The sequence below is a fragment of the Girardinichthys multiradiatus genome, chromosome 6 (assembly GCF_021462225.1).
Source record: "Girardinichthys multiradiatus isolate DD_20200921_A chromosome 6, DD_fGirMul_XY1, whole genome shotgun sequence".
Taxonomy (NCBI): Eukaryota; Metazoa; Chordata; class Actinopteri; order Cyprinodontiformes; family Goodeidae; genus Girardinichthys; species Girardinichthys multiradiatus.
Window position 1 is genome coordinate 47,331,163 of NC_061799.1, and position 13,486 is coordinate 47,344,648.

Here is a 13,486-nt window from a genome sequence, read left to right on the forward strand (position 1 = left end):
GTTCTATCCTACAGAACAACCCTAGGAACCCCCAAACTTTCCCTTCTTGTTTAGGCATGCAGGAAAACGTCTGACAGGCAGGAAGAATGCAACATGCTCTGTCTGGAGACAGCATTAAAGATGCACAATGTGATAGAAGTGGTTCAGTCTGAAGTAACAGAAACAGTTCAGAATATGAGAGCATTTGAGTCGTTAATGACTGGAAAATTACATTAAATTAGTCTTTATCTGCAGGAGGCAAAATCACCAGGAACCACAAATTCTTTCAGTTCTTGCAACCATCTTACAGCAGCCAAGAACCGCTTCACTTTCTGAGGTTCTCAACATGTTAATCCAGCTGGCGTGCATCTCTTACTGGGACCACAGAGAAACCTTGACTTTTATTGAGAGTCTGAGGGAAACGGTCTCAGTTTCAGACAGTTCAAGATCAGAAATGTTCTCCTACTCTAACAACATCACAGTAAAACACATTAAACACAGAAGTGAAGTTGTCTTGGAGTTACTGGAAGTACAGCGCTGTGGAAAAAACATTTACTCCCCTAGATATTTTCTTGTTTTTACTTTTGAGTCGACATTGAAATGTTTCAGATCATCAAACAAATTAATATTCCTGACAGAATAAATACCAAAACTGTTTTAAATGATGAGTTTCTACCCAAACGACCCGGGCCCTGTGGTAAAATCTAATCGACCATCATGAATTAACTGGAGCCTCTTTCACAGAACATTTCCAGCATAAACCCACAACGACCAGCTGCCTCTGCACATTCATACACCACAGGCTAAGGTCAGAGGTCATGATTCAACAATAGGAAAGAGAGACTGGTCAGAAATGGACTTCATGGGAGAGTTCCAAGGCCAGAACCGCTGCTGACCCAAAAGAACACAAAAGCCCATCTGACATTTCCAAAAACAGCTCAATGATCCCAAAATTTCTGGGAAAATATTCTGTGGACGGAAGAGACAAAAGTGGACCTTTTAGGGAGGTGTGCATCCTGATACATCTGGTGTAAAACTAACAGCATTTCAGAACAAATTTACCATCAAGGTTTCTACAAATGAGACATTATATCAAAATAAATGCAGAACATAACATCTTAAAAACTAAATCTACCAACATAGGCCCTCTCTTCTTATATATATTTAGTAAGTATACATATATTAGAAACAAATGATTGACTTCCAAGAAAGCACATTAAATATTAAAGAACGGTGGAATTAGAGCTAAATACAGTTTTAGATGATGAACTGTAGGAGAATATTTGTTCTAAGTGTCAAAAAGGGACTGGAAGCCAGCTGTGGAAAGGGTTGGACTGGAAAGTTAAAATCAGATATTTTAGTGTTTTCAGACATAATGCTATTAATAAAAGCTGGTGGAGGGGTGGGATGGTCCATATTTTCTGGGACTGTCCAGAAATCCTGACATATTGGAATAATGTCCAAGGAGACATGGAGAAAATCCCCCTACCTCATTTATTTCCTTTATTTTTGTCTTCAGGATAATTTTGTACATGAAAATCCATGTAAATAATTTTAAAAACACTGAAGGTATGTATCATGGTAAATGAAATAGTGAATGTTTTATATACTGAGTTTAAGAAAAGCTCAACATCAAGGCGTTCAACAATATTAATTAATTATTAATCAAGTTAACAAAAATAAATGAAAACATTTTTAAAACCACTGTTTCTCCTTCCTCAGGTTATCTGAAACATTTAGGTAGGACAAATAATTAGAAACAGCAGAAATCTGTGAGGGGGGAAAACCTCACGGTTCCTGCAGTGATCCGTTAACCCGGTTCCAGAAAGTCTTTTTGGATCCAGAAGGGAAACAAACATCTGATCTGATAAAAGCTTATGGAGATCTCTGGAGCCTCTTCAAGGTCGAGACATAGAGTTCTCCAGCTGTGTGAAACATTGAAGCAACCACAACTCTGACATTTTCAAATAAACTCCAGTTATTTCATTTGTTTTATGATTCCACACACAGATGGAAAGAATTACTCATGAGCAGCTGCTGAGTTTCTGAGCAAACACAAACGTTGCTCAACGTCTTGTCTGGACCGAAGCCTCATGGGAAAGTGGGCCGGCGATAGCTTTGTTCAGTATCAGCAGGAGGCCTATCGGACCCAGAGGTTTGTTTCCAACAGAGTCGGAGCTCAGAGCGGCTGTTTGAAGACAAACAAGCAGCTCAGAGCCTGAAACGCCTCAATGAAGGGCCCACAGGGAACAGAGGCGCCTACAGAAGGTTCTGGAAGGGCTGGCCGGATGGGCCCGCCTCTGATCGGGGGGCAGAAGCTGACAGTTTTATTTATGTATGTTACCAGTTACAGTTCTTACAAAAACATGGCCTGTTATTTCACACAAATCTACTCATAATAATTCAGTCCAGGTATGATCTGTTTATATCTTATCTGTATCAGTTTTAAAGCTCGTCTCAATCTGAGGTGGTTCTGATTTAAAAAACATCAGAGCTGAATAGTCCAGCACCGGTTAAACTAGTAAACTAAAGGTTAAGAGTTTTAAGATGAGCAAAGTTCCCAGATTCTTTAGAAAACAGCCGATTAGCCCTTTAGTTAATATCAAAAATCACTACAGAGGAACTTTAAGTTCTGACTTGAATTTAAAGTTGGTTGTTGGGGCAGATCATAGAACGTTTTGATCCGCTTCTCATATTTGATGTATTTATGCACCAGAAATAAGCTAAAATAAAGCTTGTCCTTAATCCCTTCAGTGGTTCTGATGCTGAACAGAACTTTTTGCTGTTTTTATGTATCTAAAATGATCAAATATCCACAGAAAAGAAGGTCTGACTGAAGGAACCTTCTGAGGTCAGATAGGAACACCTGGACTTCCTCTGCTCATGTTCAGGTCACATCAGAACATTATCTGCCCACTCAGGAAAAACTCCCAGCTGCTCCTGAGACTTCCCACATCGATGTTAAATCCTGGGATAGCTGCTGGGAATGTGGAGCTTTGTAACAGGAAGCTGTCCGCAGTTAACATCAGCCATGATCCTACTGGACTCTGACAGGCAGTAAAACCTGACCGATGGATGGGTGTGTGCCCCGAGGTTCTGAAACAGGCAGAGGTTCCCTGATCTGGATCCTGCTAGACTGAAGAGGCTTCATCTTTCTAAAAACATTTTTAACACATTATTAGTCTTTAAAATGTGATCAGGGTAAAGTGAAATTCTGAAGCACATTTTAAATTGGACCAAACTCTGATGGCGGCTCAGGTTTCAGAAGCAGCTCAGAAAACCAGGCCCAGATGAATCCTGGTCTGCTGCTCAGCAGCTGGCTAACTTGCTGCACTTTGGGCTCTCATCGTGTCATGATTCATGCAGAACAACCCAGCAGCTGCTGCTCCACAGACAGCCCGGTCTGGGAAGCTAACAGTGGTTCCGAATCAGTTCTCTTTAAACTGTGCAGAACATTTGTTAGCCATCCATCATGAGCAGATAGGAACGCTGCTGCTGGGATGGGTTTTCCACAAGGAAGAGTGCTGCCTGGTGTTGAAAAGTCCTGCAGGAACCGCAAACATTCAGCCAAGCTGCAGAAAACTGGACCAGAACATCACGCAGCCTCCAGTCATCTCATTATTTATTACATTTGTTTACTCTTTATTCATCAGAATATTAACAACAATTCAGAACTGTAATCAAACTCCAGGAGTCCAAATAGATTCAGTTTGAATGGAAGTGTGTGCAGATATTCACAGATGAGAAGCTGGTGTCAGTTCTTCATGAGAAATTTAAAATCTGCTGTTTGAATGACAGGTCTGCAGCTGACTGTTACAAGAACACAAATATTCAGTGATACGTTTGAGGAAAATACTTTATATATTTCAAAATCAGCAGACAGATCGTCCGGATCATCTCTAAATGACCTTTTTTTCTGCTGGAACTGCATCCATTCTGGCCTGTTGTACAGTAACAGTAAAAAGTGTCATATGTCATTATTTACAGAGCTGGAAAGCTTCCTGTCAGGAACACACCGTCTAGATGTCATCATGATCACAGATGCAGATTTAAAATACAGCTTAAACTGGTGGACACACTGGACTTCAAGCAACATGGATTCCGGTCTTCTCCACTCTTCCCCAGACTCTGGGATTTTGATTTCCTAATGAAATGCAAACTTTACTTTCATCTGAAAAGAGATCTTTGGACCATTGAGCAACAGCCCGGTTCTGTTTCTCCTCAGCCCCGCTAAGATGCGTCTGACTGTCTCTGGTTCAGGAGTGGCTTGTGAATCTCCACAGTGGTCTTTGCTTCACAATCTCCTGAAGGCTGCAGGCTTATCCTAGTTGCTGGTGCTGCTTTTTCTACAAGACTTTCCTTCCACTAAGCTTTCCAGTAATATCCTTGGGTACAGCACTCTGTGAAGGTTCAGCTTCTTTAGCAATGACCTTCACCGACTTCCCCTCCTTTCTTTGACACTGAATATGTTTTTTTTATTGAGCTGTAAACCAGAACCACCAAACTCAACAGTATCGCTGCATGAACTGAATCTATATACGGTTCCACATTTTGAACTAAAATAATGAAGTAACTTTTCAATAATATTGTAATTTATTGAGATGCTCTTTTATTACACAACTAAATGATCAGACATACAGAAGATATAGAGTATAGATGTTTTCTATACTGTGGCCTGAGCAACTTGACCATTAGCATAATGCTGTTAGCAAGCTAACAGTGATGTTAGCACCACTGTTGTGATGCTAACAGCATGCTAACAGTGATGTTCACAGCTATTATTTGTGATTTTTATAAAAGTTAAAAATTCCAAAGCATTATAATTCAGATGGTCCAACTGTTTTGGTTCTCATCACTTCCCAACCTTGAACCAGAAAAATACAGATTTTTGGCAAATGTGAACTAAAATTAACTTTAAAAAAGTTTTATGGGTTTTAACTGTTAATGTGCTCCTGAATTATTTTACACACGTCACAGGTGGAAAATAATTGTTGAATTGTTACCCTTGAAATTCAAGGGTAACATTTATACATTTAATCTATAAGTTGTTTTTTATGTCTTGTTGGCTAGACAGATTATTTTGTTGCAGTATTTTTGCAGTCAGAAAGGGTTAAATTCTTCAGCACATCATCTTAGAATTAGACGTTTATTTCTCTGATCTCTGCTGGCACTTATTTATGTAACATGTGACTGAATGACAGTAAATCAACATCCAACCACACCAGTCCGGCCCAGCTAATAATTCATCCTCTAAATAGAACGCATGATACAGCGGGTGACCAAGGGAACATTTTAAGCACAACTGTAATATCTAAAAGATGTCAAACGACAGGAGGTAAACTAACGAAACAATGCAGATGCTCCCATGCAGAGTAACACACTCCCTGCTTTACCTGCTGTATGCAGGTCTTGTTAAAACATTTTAAACCATTTATTAGAATTTTCCTGTATAAACAAACCTAACAGGCATCCTGCTACCTCTCACATATCCTCAGCCTGATCTAGTAATGTTTGATTAGAATTAGCATCAGATATTGTTTGAGTGATCCCTTATTTCATTGTTTTGATTTAACAATACATATAAACCTGTTTATAGTTCTCATCTTATCCTCTCAGCTTTTTCAGTCCATATATTAGTATCGTAGCTGTGGGGAAGCAGAAGCAATAAAAGAAGTTCAGTATAAAACATCTTGGTGTATCTTGGTGAAACTTTATTTACCAGCTACAGACATCATGTTTGGGTGAAGAACTAATGTGAAGCCATAAACCTAACACCCAGTTAGTTTAAATTTGAGACCAGTTTAGCACATTTATACACTTAAAAATGGGTTCCCGATTTTGGTCCAACAGAAAAGGGAAAATTCTCTGGCCAGTTACTGATTTTAATGTCAGCCTTTCAAAACTCTTTTCTGTTAGAAACTAAACCCACAGCCACCTGTGACAGTGACTCCACATCCACTGGTGGGTTTTAAAGAGCTGGGAATCACTGTGTTACGGCAGGTCAGCTGCCTGTGGAGGTGGACGACCTCAGCTGGTGGTTATTTCCCAATCCGGACTTGGAGATGACAGACGGCAGGAATGTCACAGAGCCGCCGTCGGCCGGCTGACGCCTCCGACTGACCGCCATCTCCAAAAAGAGTCCCAGCTTTGGTATAAATAGCTTCATGCCAACGGGTCAAATAAGGAATTTTAAAGCTGAGCAGCAGAGCTAAATCTGTTCTTTAACACTGAGCGGAGTTTCAGGACGGAAGAAGAGAAGGAACAACCCATTAGGATGGTGGATTAGATCCATCTCTACATTATCATTTTCAGACAGATGAATTTACATCAGTGTGATCATTTTGAAAGGAATCTGAGGAAGTTTCACCAGAAAAACAGTTTCCTGCATCATTTCCTCAGAGTTATGTACAACAGATGAAAAGTGAGTAAAATGTCAGACGAGTAGTGACAACTGTGACCGACGATGGACTCTAACTCTCAGTTTAATCCTTTAGTAGTCAAGATAATTAGATGGAGGCACCGAGCTGCCATAGGAACCATCGTTCAGCCTTTACAACCAGCTGTTGTTGATCATTAGAATGGACCAATAGGGACACTTCTTCATTGTTTCACTGAGAAGGAATCTGTGGTGTCTTCACTGACTCTTGAAATCAAAACATAGATTATTAGAAGATTCAATGTGCAAAAAATTGGCAGGAGAAAGATTATTCCCAAATGGAAAACATCTCTGACAGCTGCCATTCTTCTCAGGAGAGGACATCCCAGCAGATTCAGCCCAAGGTCAGAGCGTGAAGCTCAGAGAAATGACCAAAATTCTAAGAACTCCATCTCAGACTCTACATGGCTCAGTTAGCAGGTTAAAGGTTAAAGGTCGTGACAGGGCAGTTAAGAACAATGAACCAGTATGGCTGTTTGGTTGGTTGAAGGAGAAAACCTCTTCTCTCTACAAACAAAAATGGCAACAGGACTTAGCAAAGGAGGTTAGCAATGCTGCATCTGGACGCAGGACAAGACTGCAGGGACAATGTCCTCTGGACAGATGAGACCAAAGTAGAGATGTTTGACCATGATGTAAAACTCCATGATGGAGGAAACCAAACACAGTAGCACAAACACCTCATACTAACGGTCAAGCACGGTGGAGGGCTGATGATTTGGGCTTGTTCAGATACCTCCCAGTCACTCAGTCGACCATTAACTCCTCTATTTAAATCTATCTGTCTAACATCAGAAGCTTGACCCAAACTGGTTCACCAACAGGACAATGATCCAAAACATAGCATGAGATCTACAACAGAATTAGTAAAGAAGAAAAAAGATGGTGCTGGAATGGCACAATAAATACCAAACTGGGTCACACCAGTTTAAACCTCCTTGGCCTTCAGCACCGAACACCAAACAAGCCAGAAAGGGTTGGAAAAGTGAAAGAAATTGGACAATCCTGCATCATTTAAATCAAATCAGATTTTTATTTTATTTTGTGTTCCATTAACTTTTTCTCTGTTTTCAGAAAACCATCAAAACTATTACAAATAAAACTCTTGGAGTGTTTTATGAAATCTTGCCTGGAGAGAAGAGCTGGAGAAATTTCACAACATTGTGTAAGAAAGAAAAGAATGAAAACACTCTGCCTTCTAGATATTAGGCAACCCCACCACAGAGCTTTAAAAAGGAGGAGGAATGGTAGAACCCCTCCAGCTGCTGGTCAGTCGAGCCAAACCAAACCACTGCTGCAGTGGGAAATCTGGAGGCGTTACCTGGTAACATGTCCAACACTTGGCTGGCTTGGAACCAGCAACCTGACTGCAGAACTGAAGAAAACTCCTTCCTCCTGCTCAGAGATGTTAAAACTCAGAGGGAACCATACTTCATGAACCCATCCTCTGATGGTGTTGTCACTTAGACCTGGCTTGCAGCTCTATGATTTGCCCCAACAACCAACTGAAAAATAACTTTTAAATCACCTTGTACTGGATCTGGAGTAAGTACCATATGTACTGGGTTTGGAGTTTCTTCGTTTCCCACCTAAACCACTCTGACTCGTTACAATGCTGAGCAGAAGCAGCTCTACTCTGAGCTCCCAGCCACCCAACAGAGGCAACTCATTTCAGCCACTTGTATCCAGATTCATATCAATACATTCATGATCCATATCTAAGCATCTGGGCTAGAACGTAGATGGACCAGAAAATTAAGAGTTCATCTTTTTGGTTGAGCTCTTTTTTCACCATGACAGACCAGAGCAGTGCCTGCAATCCTGGAAACAAAGCCTCAGACCTGCAGCAGATGTAGCTATCTTCCTCAGCCAGGCCTTTGGAGTGTGTGCAGAATGTGGTTTTCTATTTTCTTGTTGTTCTAACATCTCTTTTGGACTTAATGCGGCCATCACAGAACTGCTTTTCCAAGGGCACAGATAAAACCCCATACTATGATGCAACCCCCTACCAAAATGCAACCGCACACCGTGAGACAATCCGACCATGAAGCAACCCCCTACATAATATAACAACCCACCGTGATACAAACCCCTTCCATGAAATAACACCCAACCAGGGTACAACCCCAGACCATGAAACGACCCTCCACCATGAACCCATAGCATCACTTCTGGATCCAAAAACTGGTTGACCCGGTGACAACAGCCCAGACACTTTTCATCATCGATCCATTACTTCCAAGAAAAGCTGACGCTGCCGCTGGACAAGATTAAAGTCAGGCTTCTTATATTCTCAGTAAGGTTTGAGAATGTAACTGTAATGATGAGCTGGACTAAGGTTTCCCAAAGTAATCCTTGTTCCAGGTGGTCCCAACAGCTGTTGATGGATGAGTCTGAAGGACTTTACTGGTTTCAGGAGATAAAAGCACATCCCTTCCAATCTTTCTGAACAGGACGATGTTTTCTGTCAGTTCAATGATTTTCCTACATATGTGATCAAAGATCCTTCTGATCATCTCTGATCCTTGGAGTGTTTCATGGAGACAACATTAGGACGAGAACCTGCTTTTAATTAAACTGCCAACATCTTAACTTTGTTTTTAATGAGGATTTTCTGCACCGTCTCATTTCAGTTATTTTTTTGAAGCTGGAGTTTTCTCCACAGTTTTGTGGTAACACCTGCTCTCACAGCTGACACTCTGATCTGACAGCAAAGCTAAAATCATGTTTGCACAACCGCACATTAGCTTCATTCTTCAGACTGCAGAATAATTTGATGTTTTCAAGCCTTTTCCCAAATGCTGAGAACCTTGAAAAAGGCCTGGCTCTCACCTGGAGGACGGGGCTGTTGTCGAAGTTGTAGGCGCTCGGTCGGCCCTCCAGTGTGGAGAAGGCCACATTTCCTCCGGTCAGCGGCGAGATGTCGCTGAAGTCATCGGTGCAGAGCGCCTCCTGCTCATCGCCGCCGGTTCGGATGAAGCCGCGGTTCGGCTTCCTGTAGGTCTTCTCGCAGGAGCCGCTGTAGTACTGGTACGGCACCCAGGGGCCGTCCTCACTGCTGCGTTTGTAGATGACGAAGCTCTCCGGCCGGCTGGTGTGGAACTTGAGCCGAACGTAGGTGATGTCGAAGGTCTTACCTGCAGACAGACAGGAAAAACGGAACCTTAACTCAACAGGAGCTGATGAAGAGCCTTGGTTCTTCATGTTTTCTGAAGGTGCTACAATGTTCTTGTTTAGACAATAACTGCTTTCTCTGAACATCTCATCAGGCTTGGTGTCCTTCCATGAAAATCCATTTTACAAACCAAAAACAGACTGAATAAAGAGACCAGTGAGCCGTTTTCTGCTGAAAATGCATCTAAATGCTTCATAGACGTCTCGGCTAAATTTGCTAGATATCTGGTTTAAAAGAGAACATTTTTTCAACGTCTAGAACTAATTTCGGACGTTTTGTGGAAGTCTAAATATTTACCGTCAACCTGTGGCCCCGGGGCCGCATGTGGCTCTTCAGAGCCTCCACTGTGGCTCTTAACAAGTTCAGAGAAATGTTCTAAAAATAAGGCGTAATTGTGCTGAAAGAGCTCGCTTTACCAGTTTTCATGCAATAACATTTCCACAAAGAAAACTCCAAAAGTAGAAGGAATAATCTTTTTTATCGTTTATATAGTTATAGCTTTATAGTTATTTTTCTTCAGTAATTTGCAAACAATGTGTTGTCTTTGATGTCACTTTCTATAAAAATTAAACCTGAAACACCTGAAAACAAAAATAAAATGGTTGTTTCTTAAATGAAAAATCTAAACTAATTTCCTATAGACTGAAATGTTGCTTTTGTAGCTCGAAACAAATATTATCTGGACCGAAGGGAAAATGGATGTTCGGGTTGTAAAGGTCGCTGACCCCTGACCCTGAGTCTCAAACTGTTGATGTCTCGAGTTCAAACCCGGTTCTTCACTGACAGTCATTTGTGTCGATAACGTTCCTCTTTGTAAATAATGTATAAATCCAGGACCATGTTGTAAACACAAAGTTCTGTTCCTCCTCTTCCTCAATGACGTTCTGTCACCGCTGGGTCTGGTTCTGGTTGGAACTGATGGTTCTTACTGCACAGATATTTTTTAATGAAGCAAACTGAACCTGGTTTCTGATGCAGTCAGAGCATCTCGACTGTAGATGAAATGTGTTTATTATCATTAAATCATTAAAATGGAAATATGTAAACATCTCATTACATTCACCATTATTATCTGAATATTTCCTCCACAAATAAAAACCAGATTATTTTCTTCACATTGATATTATTTCTGTATCACAACTGAAAAAGTTCATTTGTTCTGAATCAAATGAAGCTGTTGTTTGCATTATTTCTTACTTTAAGTCTAAGCTGAAACCACTTTTAGACCGGACTGCTTGTTTTAAACCTAGATGAAATAGATATTGTCTCATGTCCAGACGAGGTCTGCATGCAGCTTCTATGTTGGAATCGGGTCTGTTGCTCAGTGTCTTACAGGAGTTTGTTCTGCAGGAAGGTGGGTCCATGTTCAGATTTCAGCCTCAGAATCTAAGAAGCATTAGACCCAGATCCCTGCAGCTGGTTTGGGTCTCCACATGAACCGATGGATGGTGAATTGCAGGAATGCAGAGAGCAGTCAGAGCGTGACGAAGCAGCGGATGGCTCCTTTAACTCTGGGTCATGCGGGTCGTTTTCAGCGGGTCTGAGCAGGTTGAAGAGCTGCTGCTGCAACCGACATTGGGTCACAGCGTTTGAGGTCGGCGATGACGGCAGGAGGTTCGGCTGTTTGCTCAGCAGAAGAATCTGTTCTGTAAACAAAGCACTGACAGGGGGGCCCGGCTCCTGGGGGCCCTCTGCACCTACAGCAAATAAAGGTGAAGCAGCTGATAGGACTCACAAAAGGCTGCAGTTTATTACAGGAAACAATAAGGCAACTGCAAACACACCAGCTTCCTCCCTCTCCTCCTCCTCCTCCCTGAGGGTGTGCACGTATGGGTGTGCACGTGTCTGATGACCTCTTGAGAGCAGATGAACTTTATAAGTCAAGGTTAATAAGAAGCACTGTGGTTTGAAGGCTTTAACTGCAGGGTGGAGCCTGATTTACTGCAGAGATACTGAAAGAAACCTTTTAAACCCAACCAAACTGGAACAAAGAGACCAGAAACAGGCCCGTCTACAGCTGGCTGTTGGTTCAGGGTCCACGTCAAGTTTGAAGGCTTTAACTGCAGTTAAGGACTCAACTTCACAGTTAGAGCTGTTTGTTGTACAAACAGATCACCTAAAACTGAAGCTCGGTTAGACATTAAATCTGAACTAGGTTCAGCTAGAAAGCTGCTCATCAGATCTTTGTGTTTTTATGATGTTCAGGTCAAACATTTCCCACGAAGCAAGAAAAGGCACCGCTAGTATGTCAAAGTTCAAGCTGGACCTTTCCTTCCCGTCACTGAGATAAAAACAAACCAAGCAGAAAATACTTCCAGGACTGAAAGGTGAGCTGGCTGAGAGGGAAACAGGAAACAAGACACCTGTGTTCAAACTTCACACTAAAAGTCCTATTTAAAGTACCACCTTCCAGTTGAACTACATTAACTGAAGATGCTGGAGAGGGAAACACCAGAGGAAGAAGCCCCTACACCTACGGTTGAACCCGAGATTATTCTGACCTTTCTGACAGGAAATGAGACGGACATATGTGCGGAGATCATGTACAAAAGCTACTGAATTAAAAATAATTAATGCACTGGTTTCATGAACATCTGAGTAAAAAAATGCATGAATGAAATAATTGAACCTCTTCTCATGACTCTAAACCTAAACCTGCCAGACGTATGAATACTTTTGGGTTTAACTGTAACTAAACTGGATTCTTTTGATTCAAGCTCAGCTTTAGTCACTGGGAAAGCTGCTGAATCTGTGAGGTGTTTACAGACTCCTCCTCCAGCTCCTCGGGGGGAACCCAACATGTTCCCAGGCCAGCCGAGAGACATGGTCCCTCCAGCATAAACACTCTACTATAAACAGTGTTGGCGAAGCACTGCTTCCCCCTCCTGAGGTGCTGGATGGTTTGCCAGAATCGCTTCGAAGCCAACTGGTAGTCCTTCTCCCAGGCCTGAGTTTTTGCCTCTGCCGCAGCCCGGGCCGCGGCACGATTGGGCTCACGGTACCCGTCAGCCGCCTCAGGAGTCCCACAAGCCAACCACAGCCGGTAGGACTTCTTCAGCTTGGCAGCGTCCCTTACTGCTGGTGTTTACCACCGGGTTCTGGGAATGCTGCTACGACAGGCATCTTTAGGTAAAAACAGAGCTTCAGATTAATAAACTGAAGGTTAATATTTAGCTTTTAATAAAGTCCTCAAACTCAGTGAAAAATCTGCTTAGTTTAAAAAAAGTCCCCGGGACTCGGTAAAAGCACGATGTAGGCTGGAATGCAGCTTTAATAACGTGTATGTTTAAAAGCTAAGAAAACAGTTTTAGTAGCTGATGCAGACATGTTAGATTGGTTCTGTTGACCCAGAAATGTGATGAAACAGTCCATCTGAGAGCTGATCAGACAAGGAACCAACTGAAATTTTCATTCTGCAACAGAGAATGATGAAGAGGAAGAACTTCATCATCATTTCAGTCACATGACCCCACAATGTTTAACTTGTTCAGTTAAACTGAGCTCTGAAGGAAGTGTGGTTTCACATAAACGCCTGAAGAATCAGACAGAGAACATCTGGGATGATCTGAAAAGGTCTCTGCAGAGCCTCTCTGGCCTCAGATCAAAGCGGCGCCGATGAAGAGGCGTCCATCAGGAGACCGGAACGCTCGGTCACTGGCCAACCTTTCAGTAAGGACAATAAGAACGCCTCCACATCCTCACAAACCGGACAAAAGCTTCCTTCAGCACAGACATCAGGAGGCAAACAGCAGCGAGGACACCAGGTGGCTGCTGCAGCCTCTGATTGGATGAGCAGATCAGTGACGCTGCAGTGGGAACAATAAATCCAGTGGGAGGAAGACACCAGGTGATCCAGCTGCTGTTCAAACATCATGTGGAACATCTCAGAGGAGCAA

The 13,486-nt window shown here is 42.1% G+C and overlaps 1 protein-coding gene across 1 annotated transcript in view; it reads right to left on the reverse strand.

The window, feature by feature from the left end:
- The window catches only part of lamc1 (laminin, gamma 1), a 56,577-nt gene that overhangs the window by 17,627 nt on the left and 25,464 nt on the right, over window positions 1-13,486 (reverse strand). The window contains exon 2 of the mRNA XM_047367066.1: window positions 9,248-9,552. Within this exon, the coding sequence (XP_047223022.1) occupies window positions 9,248-9,552 (305 nt within the window). The remainder of the gene's footprint in view (window positions 1-9,247; window positions 9,553-13,486) is intronic.